At 48.9% G+C, this 14967-nt stretch overlaps 1 protein-coding gene across 1 annotated transcript in view; it reads left to right on the forward strand.

The window, feature by feature from the left end:
- Positions 1-14967, forward strand: part of LOC147881500 (uncharacterized) — a 237949-nt gene that overhangs the window by 35964 nt on the left and 187018 nt on the right. Inside the window, exons 2-4 of the mRNA XM_087402306.1 lie at positions 13706-13889; positions 14001-14219; positions 14452-14541. Of these exons, the coding sequence (XP_087258432.1) occupies positions 13706-13889; positions 14001-14219; positions 14452-14541 (493 nt within the window). The remainder of the gene's footprint in view (positions 1-13705; positions 13890-14000; positions 14220-14451; positions 14542-14967) is intronic.

Consider the following 14967-nt stretch of genomic DNA (forward strand, 5'->3'; position numbering starts at 1 on the left):
CTCTGTAGTGACATCATGGGTATATGATGACGTGTGTGGAGGGAAATAGCATATTGCAATGAAGATTGGTCGGGCATCTAGTAGCTGCACTCGTATCCACATGTGATGTGCATGTTCCTCTCTCCGTACCACAGATATGAGTGGTCTCAGGTGTGTTTTGAAAAGGACGGCTACACCTCCAGAGCCTCGTACTCCACTATCTCTCCTCATATCTCTCCTATGAGCAGACTCCCAAATGTACCCTGTCACTGTGGGCAGCCCTCTCTCTGGGCTCTCATGTGTCTCAATGTAGAAGATGATGTCTCTGCCTATGTATGTCTCCGAGAAGCCACCTAGGTCGGACCAAGTGTACCATTACAGCTCCATACAGCCATACTCAGCTTGTTATGTGCACTCCTCTCCTGGCTCTGACACTGTCATAGTTCACCCTCTTCCTTCTCCCCTTCTCCCTTGTCCCCTCTGTCAGCTCTTTCTCGAATAATCACTTTGCCATCCCTGTAGGCAGCCCATTTCCCTGCTTCCCTTGCTGCCATGACCCGTTTCATGCCTCCCCTTCTATGTTCCTACTGTAGAAGGGTGAGGTCATCATCCAAGTAGATTTTGGTTCCCTCCAAGGATGCTCGCATGCTCATAAGGTTGGACCTATCAATTGCAGTCCAAAGTTTCAACACTAACGGTCTTGTTTGTATCTCCGTCTTCCCGACCCTCCAAGCTGCCTCACATGTGAGGTTGACTCCCATCTTTGCAAAAAGTTCTTGAGCATCTGCCATTGGGGTGTCTCCCACTATGAAACCTCTAACTAGAACATTCATTGCTTTACTGGCCCGCCTCTTCTCTTCCTCTAGTGTCTCAGAAATGAGTTCTTTTTTGGGAGCTGCTGATCCCTTTTTTAAACTTCTGTCCATTCAAGCATCACTTCTTTACCCTCGTTGAGCTGTTGTGCAAATTCAGCATGCTTACCATTCATGGTAGTTTGCATGGCCTCCATCTCTTTCTTAAGAGCTGCATTTTCTGCTTTGAGCTCATCTATAACTTTGCAGCCACCATCTGATGTTGTTTGTTTGCCCTTCATTTGTTGTAACTCAGTCCCCAATGTGTATAATTGGTCTTGTAGCTTTGTCTTCTCATTTTACCATTCTATTCTCTCCTTCTCCCATTCTTCTTTCTTGGCTTTCTCCTTTCTCCATTCCTCTTGTACCTTCCCACCTTGTTTCCGAATCTCAGCCAGTGTTTTGTCCACGTGCTTTTTCAGCCAATAGGGCCACATTGGTGGCCTCCAAGTTGTCTATTTTCTCTATCAACACAAGGCAGATTTTGTTGAGGCATGTGAGTACTTCTGTAGTGTCTTTGTGAGCTGTCCCTGTAGAGAGGGCTGCCATGGCTGCTCCAAAGGTAGTTTGCCCCATGTGTCTTCTACTCCCACTCTTGTAGGCGTGGTCCTCTGTCTCAACTGGCTCACCACTGTGTTTTCTTTCTTTCTTACCTCTTGTTTTCTGGTCATGAGCTGTCAATTGTGTAAAAACTGACCCTCTGCTCCACTGTTTTTTGCAGGACCGAGAATTGGAAGTGTGTGGAGCCTTGGAGCCTAGAGCAGGTCGAGGGTGTGTGTAGGGTAGTGCGCCTTTTGCGCGCTGTTTCGTGGAGACTTGATGGGGCCTAGGCAATGCCTAAGGCTGTAGGGGCTGCGCTGAGCAGCCTTGCTTGGCCACGCCAAGCTAGTGACTGCTCATAGCAGTCACGTGTCCCACTTAGCAGCCACACAATAGGCGTGGCTCATTTCACGGGGCCTAGGAGAGGCCCGCAGTGCTAGCAAAGGTGCCATTGCAGCAGCAGAGTCGGGCAGCGAGTGAAGAGTAGGCCACGGGGGCAGGTAGGCGGGTACTGGGAACAGGCCACGGGGGTGAGGCATGCCACGGGTGAGGAGGCAGCCCATAGAGGGGGTGAGGGAGTAGGCTAGCGTAGGCTAGCGGGGGTTCGTAGAGCAGGTTGGAGAGGCTGGCGACGGGCTGAGCAGAGAGGCTAGGCTAGGCCGAGAGAGGCTGAGCGGAGAGGCTGAGCAGAGCAGAGCGGAGAGGCTGAGCAGAGCGGAGAGGCTAGGCTAGGCGGAGAGGCTCACATAGATGGGGTCCAGGGCACGATCAAAGTGAACCTGTACACGAGAGAGAGAGAGAGAGAGAGAGAGAGAAAGAAAGAAAGAAAGTGTATTATTGTCCACTAAAGGCCAAAATGGGCCCATGGGACATCAAGAACTCTGCATACAAGATAGCACAAAATCAACGTGCCACAAAGAAGAGGCATCGTCGAATATCATCTAAGTGCTACGCAATACAATGCAAGTGAAAGTACATAATGTCAAATCTGAGCCTAAATACAAAGTAAACTAGATGCAAGGAAACCGCCCCTGGGTGCAAAATGGGGGGATGAGTACAATATGCCAATGCAAAGATACAAGTCCAGGTGTCACGGAGTCTGAGAACCAAAATAATACTGGAAATCCTGTCCATCGACTCTGCCTCCTGCTATGAGAGAGAGAGAGAGAGAGAGACTCTAACTAATTGGGGTTGCTTTTGCACTCCCTGGGATCTGCCATGTGCCCTCCCTAAAGCAGATGTACTAGATGTTTTTTTGGCTGTCCCATAGACATGTTGGTCTCCCGTGGACATTAATAGACTCTACCTACATAATAATTTGAAAGAGTAATCAGCCATACATGCACAACGGACAAGGACATCTTGTATTTGCTCCATGTGCCACATTAAACATACATGCAATAGTCTTGAGGTCAGTAGCTAGATGCCATTCTATACTGTAGGATCCATAGCCCTCAACTTTAAGCAGCTCACCATTGTTATGACCGTTGATCACACTTGGGATATTGGTTTGGTCAAAGAACCACTTCAAAATTGAATGTGACTCCTTTGGCACCTGCAAAAGCAGAGTCTTTTGGTTTGGATTTAAACTCTTTGATTAGTGCTATGCATTCATGGTAAACTGCCCATTTTTCATCCTTCCTAGCAGCCCTGACTTTAGCTAATTCCGTTGCCTTATTCTTCAGTTGAGCTTGTGTGAGTTACTCAGCTATCCATATCTTGGTCCCTTTCAACTTGTAAGATTGTCGAAGAAGCTTGATCCGCAAATCTCGTGACTTAAGTGTAAGGATACATGTCCTCTGGAGTGCCGGATATTAGTTACTCCATTGTCATCATCATCATCAACCTTCCATTCAATATTAGGCATGGTTGCTTTGACATGTGCTAAAGTCTCAGTGAAAGAGTCATCATCTTTGAACCATCCTTCTGGGAGCCTTCCCACTCTAATCTTCAATGCATTATCGCGTCTGGCTTCGTGTTCTTCTTGGATTTCAGTCTTGTTTGCCTTTGTGTCGAACTCCTCAATCACCTCTTTCTTGATTGATTGTACTTTAGTATGAACCATATCTTTGACTGTAGAGACTAGTTGAGGAGGAGTAGGAGGAGAATCCTTACATGAGTTCACAACTTGAGGAATTACTGCTTGCTTGCCAGGTCCCTCTAGAACTTGAAGTCGGGCTTCCACTTCTGCCAGCTCAAGCCTTAACTCTCTGACTGCTTGCTACAAATAATAAATCTGTTCATGTTGCCCAAGGATGGGTCGTTTGGACCCTTCTTGTTGGTAATTGCGTGCATACAGAGAGGGTGTCATGGTGCAACTGAAGAGTACCAAGTCCTGATAGTTGAGGTTGATGGAATTGAGGGGGATTTGGAGGAGAGGGTAGGCCATTCCATATTGGCTATTTCTGTAGAACCCCCTAGTTGAACCTAACCCCCGGGTTCATGGGCTAAGGCAGAGGGCTCGCTAGGGCATATCGAGAGTAATGGCTCGACTCTGGAAAGCCCCTTTGAGTTACAAAGAAAGAAAGTCCATCAATGTCCATGGGAGACCAATAGGTCTATGTGAACAAAAAAAACCCATCTAGTATATGTTCATAGGGAGGGCACATGACAACTCTGAGATAGGCTGAACCTCCATCGTGTGTCCTTTGGTCAAGCTCTACATCTCTGTGTCTCTAGCTCCACAACTTCACATTGTCTCTTCCCGCTGATCCACTTTGCCCTCATAGCGGCTAGCTCTTCCTCCTCCATGATATTGTGTCTTGGAGCTGGCTCGAATGTGTAGAAATTTGTGACATTCCACTTTGTATGATCTAGTTGACTATGTGTCTGTATAGGCTCTCTCTATGCATCTCAATCAGATAGAGACCAATGTAGAGTTGGTCATGAAAATGGATCAGCTCAGAGAGTGGCCCAAAATTGTGTTCCTGCTAAAAAAGGCAATGGTTTTGTGCGTGAGAGAGAGAGAGAGAGAGAGAGTCTATTAACGTCCACTGGAGACCAAAAGATCTATGGGACAGCAAGAAACCCTCTAGTACATCAATTTAAGACTGAGTCTTTAGGTTTAGATTTGAAATCTCTAATTAATGCCAATTTATCTCTGTATACTGCCCATTTTCCATATTTGTGTGCATCCTTCACTTTAGTAAGTTCGATATTCCTTTGTTTGAGTTGAGTTGGAGTGAGTTCCTCAGATATCCATACCTGTGTACCCTTCAGCTTGTTTGTTTGGTGGAGAATCTTTAATCTTTCTGCCCTCTCATTGAAAGAAACTTGTAGCTGTTTTCCCTTATTAGTGAAACGACTAATATCATTTGCATCCCATTCAACTTGTGTTATCTCCTTCTTTAGGCATGTGATTCTCTCCTCTTCATTATATCCTTCATGACAGCCTCCAATGCGTAGTATTTTCTTATTATGCACTCTGGCTTCCTACTCATTTACTTCTATATAAAGGTCTTCTTTGTCGATTTTGTTGTTGGCCACAGTGGCCATCTCTTGTTTGGGGGGGGGGAGAAAGAAAGAAAGAAAGAAAGTTTATTAAAGTCTTCGGAAGACCGATGGGTCTATGAGATTGTGAAAAACCTGATACAATGAGCTGTGGTAGTGGAGTTACTAAATGAGCATCCACACCAATGCAGAATGCAAAAAAAAGCAAAAATGGCAGTACTAAGTCCTAAGCACAACATAGTCATATCCCTTGATGTCCTGCTGCTGGTGATGATGATGATGATGGTTATGATGATGCCGACGATGATGCTGAGAGAGAGAGAGAGAGAGAGAAAGAAAGAAAGAAAGTTTATTAAAGTCTTTGGGAGACCGTGAAGGTCTATGAGACTAAAGAGAACTGATACAATGAGCATAACGGTGGTGGTCTCAAAACGGGCCAACCAACCGTTTCTACAAAAAAGAGGTTATGAAGGACCGTGTGTCTAGTCCTGATACAAAAAATATGTGTCTACCTCCAGATGATACAAAGAAGAAGGGGGGGCACCAAAAATGGGGCAGAGGGGGGAGATAGTGCAGGTGGTGATCGTCAGAGACCAATCATAGAGGAGCCGTCAAATGGGAGGTCGGAAAAAACCCTGCGATAGATGATTGGCCTCTGACGTCACGCGGCCTAGTCGAGCTCGGTCGTCGGGGGCGGCGGGTGGCCCTGTGGATGAGGGCAACGGTAACCCCGGTTGGGCGGGCAGAGAGCAGAGACGAGATGTCATGGACCTGGATGTGTGAGTCTGTCCGCTGACGCAGCTGTCGTGGCTCTGGCTCTTGCTCACGTCCGCGTCGTCGGCTAGACTGAGAAGAGGTATCCTGTGACTGAAAGAAGTCAGTGATAGGCCGCTGGGTGTCCTCACGCTATGTGTGCTGCTCGTGTCGCCGTGCTCGGAGAGAGGTATCTCGGTGGCGAGTCATCTCATGTAAGAAAGCGGCTAGGCATCGCTGATCCGGGAACTGCAGCATGTGTGGGAGGGAGCCGAATCCGTTGCGGAAGAGGCAGTGGTATCGGCTTCGAATGGCATAATAGATAGGACATCTGAAAGCAAAGTGCTCCTCCGACTCGATCTCCTGCAAGTCGCAAAGTGGGCAAAGGCGGTCCTCTCGTGGGATACCCTCTGCGCGTCCGCTCTCGATCCGTAATCGGTGTGACGAGACCCTAAACTGACCGAGGGAGATCCGGAGCGCATGTGGTAGATGAAGCTGTGTGTAACCCGGAGAGAGAGAGAGAAAGAAAGAAAGAAAGAAAGTGTATTATTGTCCACTAGAGGCCAAAATGGGCCCATGGGACATCAAGAACTCTGCATACAAGATAGCACAAAATCAACGTGCCCCAAAGAAGAGGCATCGTCGAATATCATCTAAGTGCTACGCAATATAATGCAAGTGAAAGTACATAATGTCAAATCTGAGTAAACTAGATGCAAGGAAACCGCCCCCGGGTGCAAAATGGGGGGGATGAGCACAATATGCCAATGCAAAGATACAAGTCCAGGTGTCACGGAGTCTGAGAACCAAAATAATACTGGAAATCCTGTCCATCGACTCTGCCTCCTGCTATGAGAGTACAAATCTGGGCAAAGGTGAGGTGAGCGGCTGGTGGGGCGAGATCTCCATGAGTGAGTCTCCTCCGAAATGCTGCCATCATCCTCGATCGTCTGGAGATGAAGCGGCGAGTACGTCCCCTATGTAACAAGATCCTGCGGCGTCTACAAACCATCTCATATGTACATCCACATGGTGGAGGCATGTGTCCTGTGTGGGCTCTGCCATCCTCGTGCTCCTCCTGGTCTCTGTCCCCTGGTATGGCGTGTGCCTGAGCTCTATGAGGCTGGGCTCTATCACGCTCCGGTCTGTGCTCTCTGAGGTAGTCTCGCCGAAGCATAGTGGCCTCCCTGACATAAAGGGCTAGGCAATGCTGATCCTCGTAGTCCATCACTCGTGAGAGAGGTCCAAAGCCATCCGTGAAGAGACAGTGGAATCTACCTCTGATCTCATAATATAGCGGGCATCTGCAAATGAAGTGCTCCTCTGACTCCACCTCTCCCATGGTGCAACAAGGGCAGATCCTGGTCTCTCGGCCTGGTCGCCGTCCATCCTCCATGCGTCGCATCCTACCAGCCTCTATCTCGAGCTGATGCGAAGAGACTCTAAGCTGGCCGAGGGCAATCCTCAGTGAGTGGGACATGTGGGTACCTGTATAGCCTGGTGGGATGACAAATCCATTCTCTGAGATCCGAAGGAAGTGGTCACGATATGTGGCCATCTTCACCGGAAGCTGCGTGGGATAAATCCAAGTGCGATACGTATGAAGTTGCAGCAAGTCTGCTCTCGTGACCTGGCTAAGCTCGTGGCGAGTCAACTCGAGATGAGGGGCATCTATGCTGTATCGGAACGGAGGCAGTCTATCCATGTCTAGACCAAGGGATGTGAGCCATCTAGTGAGTCTGAAGTACCAGCAGTATCGGGTCCCTGATCGTGCCAACTCCATAGAAGATGCAAGTGCTAACCATGGCAACCGAGCTCTGCCTGCTGCTGAGTCTCCAAACTCCCTGACCCTGTGCAGATACATGACCGACTGAAACGCTGCATCCAATGCAAGGGGAGTAGCTCCAAACTCTGCTAGCATGATCTCGTGCGGAACTGTAGCCTTGGCCCTAATGAGCCGAGAGAACATGATGATCTGTAACCTCTCTACTCGTCTCCAATCTGCAGCGCCGAGGTCTCCTGCCCAGAAAGGAGCTGCATACATCGCAGCTGGTCTCACCAATGTATCAAAAAGCAAGGATTTCGTATCGGGATGCTGAAAGTGGGACTGAAAACACTGACGCTCAAGATGAGCCAACGAAGCATACCCTTTACTAATCCTATCCCGTGCTGCATATGTCATGGTGAAGACCGGTCCCCTGAAAACTGCCCCCAAATAAGTGTACTCTCTAACAAGCTCAATGGGCTGTCCGTCATAAGTGAAGTAAAACTCATCCATGCTGTAAATACGATCAGAGGTGTTGAAAACCATAACCTTGGTCTTGCCAAGGTTTACGGTCAACCCCCTGTCCTGGCAAAACCTGTGGAGTGCCTCAATATGTGCCTGGAGGCCCTGAGCAGTAGAGGAAATGAGAACCACATCGTCCGCATACAGGAGGATAGGAATGGAGGATCCTGAGAGAGTAGAGCCCACACCACCTGTCATCTGTACGAACATCTCTAGCTCATCAATATATAATCCAAAGAGAGTGGGAGAGAGCGGGCAGCCCTGCTTCACCCCAATCGTGCTGCATACCTCCTCTGAGAGCCCCTCACGTGTCCGAGCCCGACCAGTGACCCTCTCATACAAAGCCATGATAGCCCACTGTATCTCTCCACTAAAGCCCATCTGGCGAATCCTCTGAAACAATCTGAATCGCGGAACTGTGTCAAATGCCTTCCTGAAGTCCACGAAGCAACAATAAAGCCGTTGCCTTCGTGACTTCGCCTCCTCCACCAGTGCCCTAAGTGTGAGGATGTGGTCAAGTGTCGAATGATCCCTACGAAATCCAGCCTGCCCTCTGGCTCTGAGTCCTGTCGTCTCGGCATGGTCATTTATACGGCTTTCCAAAACTGATGCAAAGATCTTGGCCATAACGTGGCCGATCATGATGGTCCTGTAATTCGACGGCTCCATAGGGTCCCCCGACTTGTGGATAGGTACTATGGTATTGCCTAACCAGGACTGTGGTAGGCCTGTACAAACAGACTCATTGAAGAGACGGGAAAGAACAAAATCTAAGGCATCAATCCCATGGATTACATACTCCGCTTGCAATCCATCATGATCCTTAGCTCTCCCGTTCTTCAATCGGTGGACTGCTGCACGGACACTCTCTGGTGTGAAAAGAATAGATGAGGCTGGCCTAGGGGAATGGGATAAATCGATGGCTGGCTGATCTGGAACATCGTATAGAGCTGAAGTATATGCAGACCAGACATGTGGATCTGTAAGGGGGCTCTGAGACTTCGAGCGGAGGAATTTTCTCCAGAATTCCTTGGAGTCACAGCTGAAAAGCAAGCTTCTCAGCTCCTCCTCATTCTGGGCTAGAAATTGGCGTTTCTTGCGCCTAACCAACCACTTGTAGTCTCTCTTGGTTTCGGTAAGGAGGGAGGACTTCTCCTTGGTCTCAAGGTGAAGTTTCCTGCGGAGTTCCTTACACTCCTCGTCATACCAACCGTTGCAAGGAACAAGACCAACCGGTGGGGGACTAGACGAATGACACGTGGCAGGGAAGGACATGTGAGCGGCAGAAACGAGTGAAGAATGTAGAAGTTCCCACCTGTCCTGCGTGGATGGTAGAGCATCTAATAGATGGGGACGGAGTAGGCGGCTGAGGTTCTGGCTATATGCATCATCGAACTGGTGGTCGAAATGAACCTCATAATAGGATTGGCGGTCGTGATGACGAGGGGGGGGTGGGTCATGGGAGACATGAGTCAAAGTAAAGTGGATGAGTGCATGGTCGGCAGAGGGCATGAAGGGGCTAACAGTAAGGCTATGGATGGAAGGGACTAGAGTCGGGGGACCTATGATGTAGTCGATCACGCTAGTGCCACGCCCAGAAGCAGAAGAGAATGTAGGCATGGAAGACTGTGGCCACCTGGACAAGCCGTTATAAATGACCATACTGTGCGAGGTGAGGAGCTCCAGTAACTGACGTCCCTGATCTGTGGGCTGTACTGTGCAGTCTGATGAAGTCCGACAGAGGCTATCATTGTGAGATGCCGGAAGTATGACCGGATCCTCCATGAAGTCATAAGTGAGGGCCTGTCTGTTTGAGGTCCTCGCGTTGAAGTCTCCTAAGAGGATGACTTCTCCGCGATGTGAAAAATCTGCAATGTCCGCTGAGAGATCCTCAAATATGGACTGGCCTGGTCCAGTGGAAGAGTAAAACGACTGCGCCGGGGGGAAGTAGCAAACTGCAATAAAGAGATCTCGCTGAGAGGCTCTGCAGTGGATGCGTACCCACAAGAATCGGGCATGTGAATCCGCTCTCTCCACTGTGATGATCCGATCGAGATGCTCTCTGTACAAAATGGCTACTCCTCCAGATCCTCTCACTCCAAATGTTCGAGTGTGCTGTCTGAAGGCAGATCTCCATGTATATCCTGTCACTCGTGGCAAAGGTCTCTCTGGACTCTCGTGTGTCTCTGTGAAAAAGATGATATCTCTCCCAAAGAAAGCCCCCCGTAGATTGCCTGGCTGTGCTGTAAAAGAACCATTGCAGTTCCATACAGCGATGCGTAGACTATCTGACAGGTGGTGTGTCCCATGAGCCCTGTCCCGTCAGGCGGTCGGAGCAGGAGGTGGAGGTGGGGCCATATCTGCTGGTCTGTCATCCCTAGGCACTGTGGGAGCACGCCTCAAGGTGCCTGTGATGAGTCTGCCATCCCTGATCACTGCCCACTTGCCCTGAGCTCGGGCTGCGTCTCTCTGAGGCATGAGCGCCTTGCGCTCCTCAACCTGTATCTGAGTCAGATCCTCGTCCATGGAAATCTGTGGGTGGTCTCTGAGTGTCCCTCTCCTCCTGAGGGCAGCTAGACGTGCCTGGGCATCTCTGAATCTGATAATGAGGGGCTGCTCTCTAGTACGATCTCTCCCGACTCTATATACTCCTACTATGCCATGATCCTGTACCCCCAATGTCTGAGAGACAAAGGTCACAGCCTGTGTCATCGTGGACTCTGTCTCCGAGGGCAAGATACCACGAATGCGAATGTTGAGGGCCTTTGTGGCCCTCTACTGTGACTCGGCTAATGTAGCTGATACAGTCGATCTCTGAGGCTGTGATGGCTGACGGCGGACGACATCCACCCACTCTGTGGCTCTCTGGACCTCTGTCTGAAGGGAGGTCAAACGCTCCTCAACCGCTGCTACTGCTGTAGTGGGAGATGTGTCTATGTGCTGAACGCGAGTCTCGATCTGTTGCACTCGCTCTGTGTGTCCATGAATCTCTCCAGCAAGAGTCCTATGAGTCGCCTGTAAGACCTGAAGATCTGTTCTAATAGACAAGATCTCCCGGTCCTGCTGTGTCACTCGATCAGTAAGAGATGCAACCTGAGCTGTAAGTAGAGCAATGGTCTCGTCCTTCCTGTGAAGCATCTGAAGGGCATCTCGGAGATGGGTCTGAAAGTGCTGAAGCTCTGGTAGGATGTGTTGGCAAGGACAAACAGTGCAAGGCATGGAAGGAGAAAGAGAGGGAGAAAGGGGGGAAAGGGGGGAAAGGGGGGAAACCGGTAAGGTGGGTAGCGGGGATGAGGGAGAAGGCTGGAGAGGGGGAGAGAAAGCGGGTACCGAGGATGGAGAGGAGGGGAAGGCTAAAGTTGGAGAAGGGGTAGGAGAAGAAGGGACCTGAGAGGGGAGGGGTGAAAAAAACTGCGGGTACAAGGTGGCTATGGGTGGAAGATGAGATAATGGGGCTGAAACCGGTGTACCTGTGACTGGGAGTGCGGCAAGTGCGGGCACTGCGCTGGGCGGAAGATGAGATAGTGGAGCTGAAACCGGTGTACCTGCGACTGGGAGTGCGGCAAGTGCGGGTACTGCTCTGTCCTTTGAAGAGGATGCAAGTCCTCTTCTACTATAGTGCAGCATGTCGGTCGTGGAGGCCATTGATGTTGCTGCTGTTGCTCCTTCTGTAATATGCTCGACGATGTCGGCCATGTTTAATTACGGGAAACGGGAAACCGGCGGCATTGAGAAGCAGGAGATGGCGAGCGCTGCCAATGCGCGATGAGCGGGTGAGCGGGGTGGGGGGCCTGAGCGGCTGAGCTGCGAGGGGGAGGGTCTGAGCGGGGTGAGCCGCTGCGAGGGGGAGGAGCTGTGAGGGGGGGGGGGGAGGAGCTGTGAGGGGGGGGCGAGGAGCTGCGAGGGGGGGGAGCTGCGAGGGGGGGGAGGGGCTACGAGAGAGAGAGAGAGAGAGAGAGAGAGAGAGAGAGAGAGAGAGAGAGAGGATGCCAAGCAGGAGAAGAAAGAGGTGCGCACAACACTAAGAGACTGTATTCTAGGAATGAGAGAGAGAGAGAGAGAGAGAGAGAGAGAGAGAGAGAGAGAGATTAACTTTTGCGGGAGGCCTCACGGGCCTATGGGACAAAGTACAGAATACACCAAAAGGGGAAAAACTCATACAAGCCACAAAGGGCTGGAGCAAAGGGCGTGCTAAGGCCCTTGCTGAGTACTATGCTGAAATAAAGAGCTCAATAGCTCGAGCAAAAACAAGTATTAAACCTTTTGTATTATTTCATATCATGTACTATCTGAAATAGGATGAGAGCTGGAACTGGAACTGAAACTCAGAATTTGTAACCCAGCACTTTGGTGGCTCGTCTTTGAGCGGCGAAAATGTCTCGGATCTGCATTTGTCTGGCTGTCTCACGCTCCTCGATCTCTGAATCCAGTGAGCTATGTTTAGAGTGACCCCTGGTCTCGGTCGGTCTCCTCCGGACCTCAATCGAGTGTGCTCTGGTCGCTCTCTGTGTCACGGATAGCCTCTGCAATCCTCCCTTGGCAATCCATACTGCCTGCATATCAGCTAGCTCCTCTTCCTCCACCCCACTGGGCCTTGGAGCGGACTCAAATGCATAGAAATCTGTGACATGGCGCTGTGTCTGGTTGGCCTTTGTATCCTGTGGTCTGGTCACCTCCTGCTCCTCCTTGGTCTGTCGTAGCAGGGTCTCCCTGTGTCGACGCATCTCAAGCAAATAGAGCCCAATGCAGACTTGGTCATGGAAGTGGATCAGTCGTGACAATGGGCCGAACCCACTCCCATCCTGATAGAGTCAATGATATCGCCCCCGGATCTTGTAGTGGGTTGGGCAGGTGCATAGAAAGTGGTCCTCTGTCTCAATCTCTCCTAGTGTGCATATACAGATCAACTGCTCTCTGGGTATATGTGTTGCTCTCCTTGTCTCAATCCTCAATTGATGGGATGCATCCTGCATCTGCCCAATGGCGATCCCCAGCGCGTGTGAGACTCCTCTGTCCTCGAGATACTGGGCTCTGATGATGAATCCCTCCCGAGATGTTTGGAGGTCTACCCATATGATACGGTTAATCTCATCTCGCGGGATCGACTCAGGGGGTGCATCCATGCTATACTGAAAGGGAGGGAGCCTTGCATACTATGTGCCCGTCCCACTCTTAGCTAGTCAATCTGTAGTGGTGTCACGGCGAACTCTGCCTGTACTCTCTCAAGGGGGACTGAGGGCTTGCTTCGAATCATCCTAGACCCCATAGTCACTTGTAGCGTGAGACCTTTCAGGATCTATGGGGCTGGCAATCACTATCAACTATAGTGATCCCTTACATCCAGTGAGAGAACTATTACCAACTTATTATGTAGTGAGTACTTGTTGGGCTAGCTTGTGTGCTAGTTCCAATACCTTGTGGCAGTCTTCCAAAATCTCTTTCACGTAGCTTACTAGCTTTTTGGCTGGCTGCTCCAGCAGATTTTTCATATTATTTCTGCTGTCCCCATAGACTTCTGTATAGGCTTTAGTCTTAGGAGTACTGCGACTCATTTTCTACCTCCCTAGTGGAGCAGATTAGATGCCTTTTAAATATTGATATGTCTTTCTGATTTTGCAGATTAGATGCCTTTTAAATATTGATTTGTCTTCCCCGAGGTATTTCTGCATTCACTGAGAGAGAGAGAGAGAGAGAGAGAGAGAGAGAGAGAGAGAGAGAGATTGTTTTTCTAGGCAAATAGTTGAATGAAACCATTTTTCTGAGATCTTTCTAGTAACATTGTGTAGACTCTAGTATTACAGTTCCTAGTCCAGTTGATTTGATGTCCTACGTCGTTGACATGCAGGAACGATGCATCAATATATTTCAAAGGGAGGAATCAAAGTCAGTACAGGCAGCTGCTTTGCTTCCTCTTACTTCTCTCCTCGAGTTGCTCATGCAAGGGAATGTTTCGTTTGACCTCTGTCTAGACTGGACTACAGCTAAGATTTTCCTGCTTGAATATCGAAAAGCGAAGTCTTCTGGAACATGTTTGTTGCCTTCCCTTGCATGATGTTTCTCTTGATTCTACCTTGCCTTGTGACCTTCAGATTCATGAGTACTTAACAACTAAAGCGCTTTGTATGGCCATTCTATTGTAGTGAGGTCAAACATCTTGATCGTGCTGGGTTCTATGGTGGAATGCTTTCCTTCGTCTTTCGACGAAGAGAATGTGATTGCAATCTTGAATCAATGCCTTGATAGTTTGGATGAACAACTACACCAGAAAGGGAAGGATCCTCTCTATGTCTTGGTTGCAGGAGTGATGAAATGCTTGGATGGGCTTCTTACATGGTTTGATCCAGCAATACCAGCAGGAGGTATTTTTCCTATCACATTTTTTATTAGTTTTATACTAACTAGCAAACAAATCAAGATAGCAAAGTGTCTATGTAGTTGCCAAATTTTGGTTTGGATCAGCTTAGAGAGCCTTAGACAGCAACAACACTGACTTGGAAAGTGAGACTTTTAGAGGGATCACAAAATTTTTGGAGTATACTTCCATGCAAAGCAGGTAGACACAAAGGTACTACAGTTGTTTCTTTTGTCCAGGTTCGGTGGAAAATGCACGGAGGGTATATGCATATCTTGAGCAAGTCATTTATTTTCGAGAGGATCTGAAACGATATGAAATGGTTAAAGGTAAGAAGGTGTTTGACTCTGTAATCTATCCGTATGCCAGTGTCTCATGATATTTGTGAGATTTAGACCTAAAGGCTGTTTTGCATAGTTAAAAATGCTTTAAGGGCTGATGTTCTTTTGTGGGTGTACAAAAGTTATAATGGTTTCCATCCATTTCACCCTCTTTTTAGTGAGATATCAGGAGTCCAGATTTAGTAAGAGCACTTTTAATTTGACTTATAAGGGTTTTGAGATCATGGCATCTCAGGATGATGTCTAACAAATGCTTTGTTATTTTATGTGAACTCTGAAAGGTGCAGGAGTCTCTTGACTTGGGAGCAGTCAATATCAGCTAGACAGTTTGAATTTTGAGTTTGTCCTCTACACATTGAAGGGGGATTTTGTGAGGGAATTTTGAGTTTGTCCTCTACACATCGAAGGGGGATT

The sequence above is a fragment of the Dipteris shenzhenensis genome, chromosome 31, assembly GCF_047967505.1.
Source record: "Dipteris shenzhenensis isolate YYH24624 ecotype China chromosome 31, Dip_SZ_1.0, whole genome shotgun sequence".
Lineage (NCBI taxonomy): Eukaryota > Viridiplantae > Streptophyta > Polypodiopsida > Gleicheniales > Dipteridaceae > Dipteris > Dipteris shenzhenensis.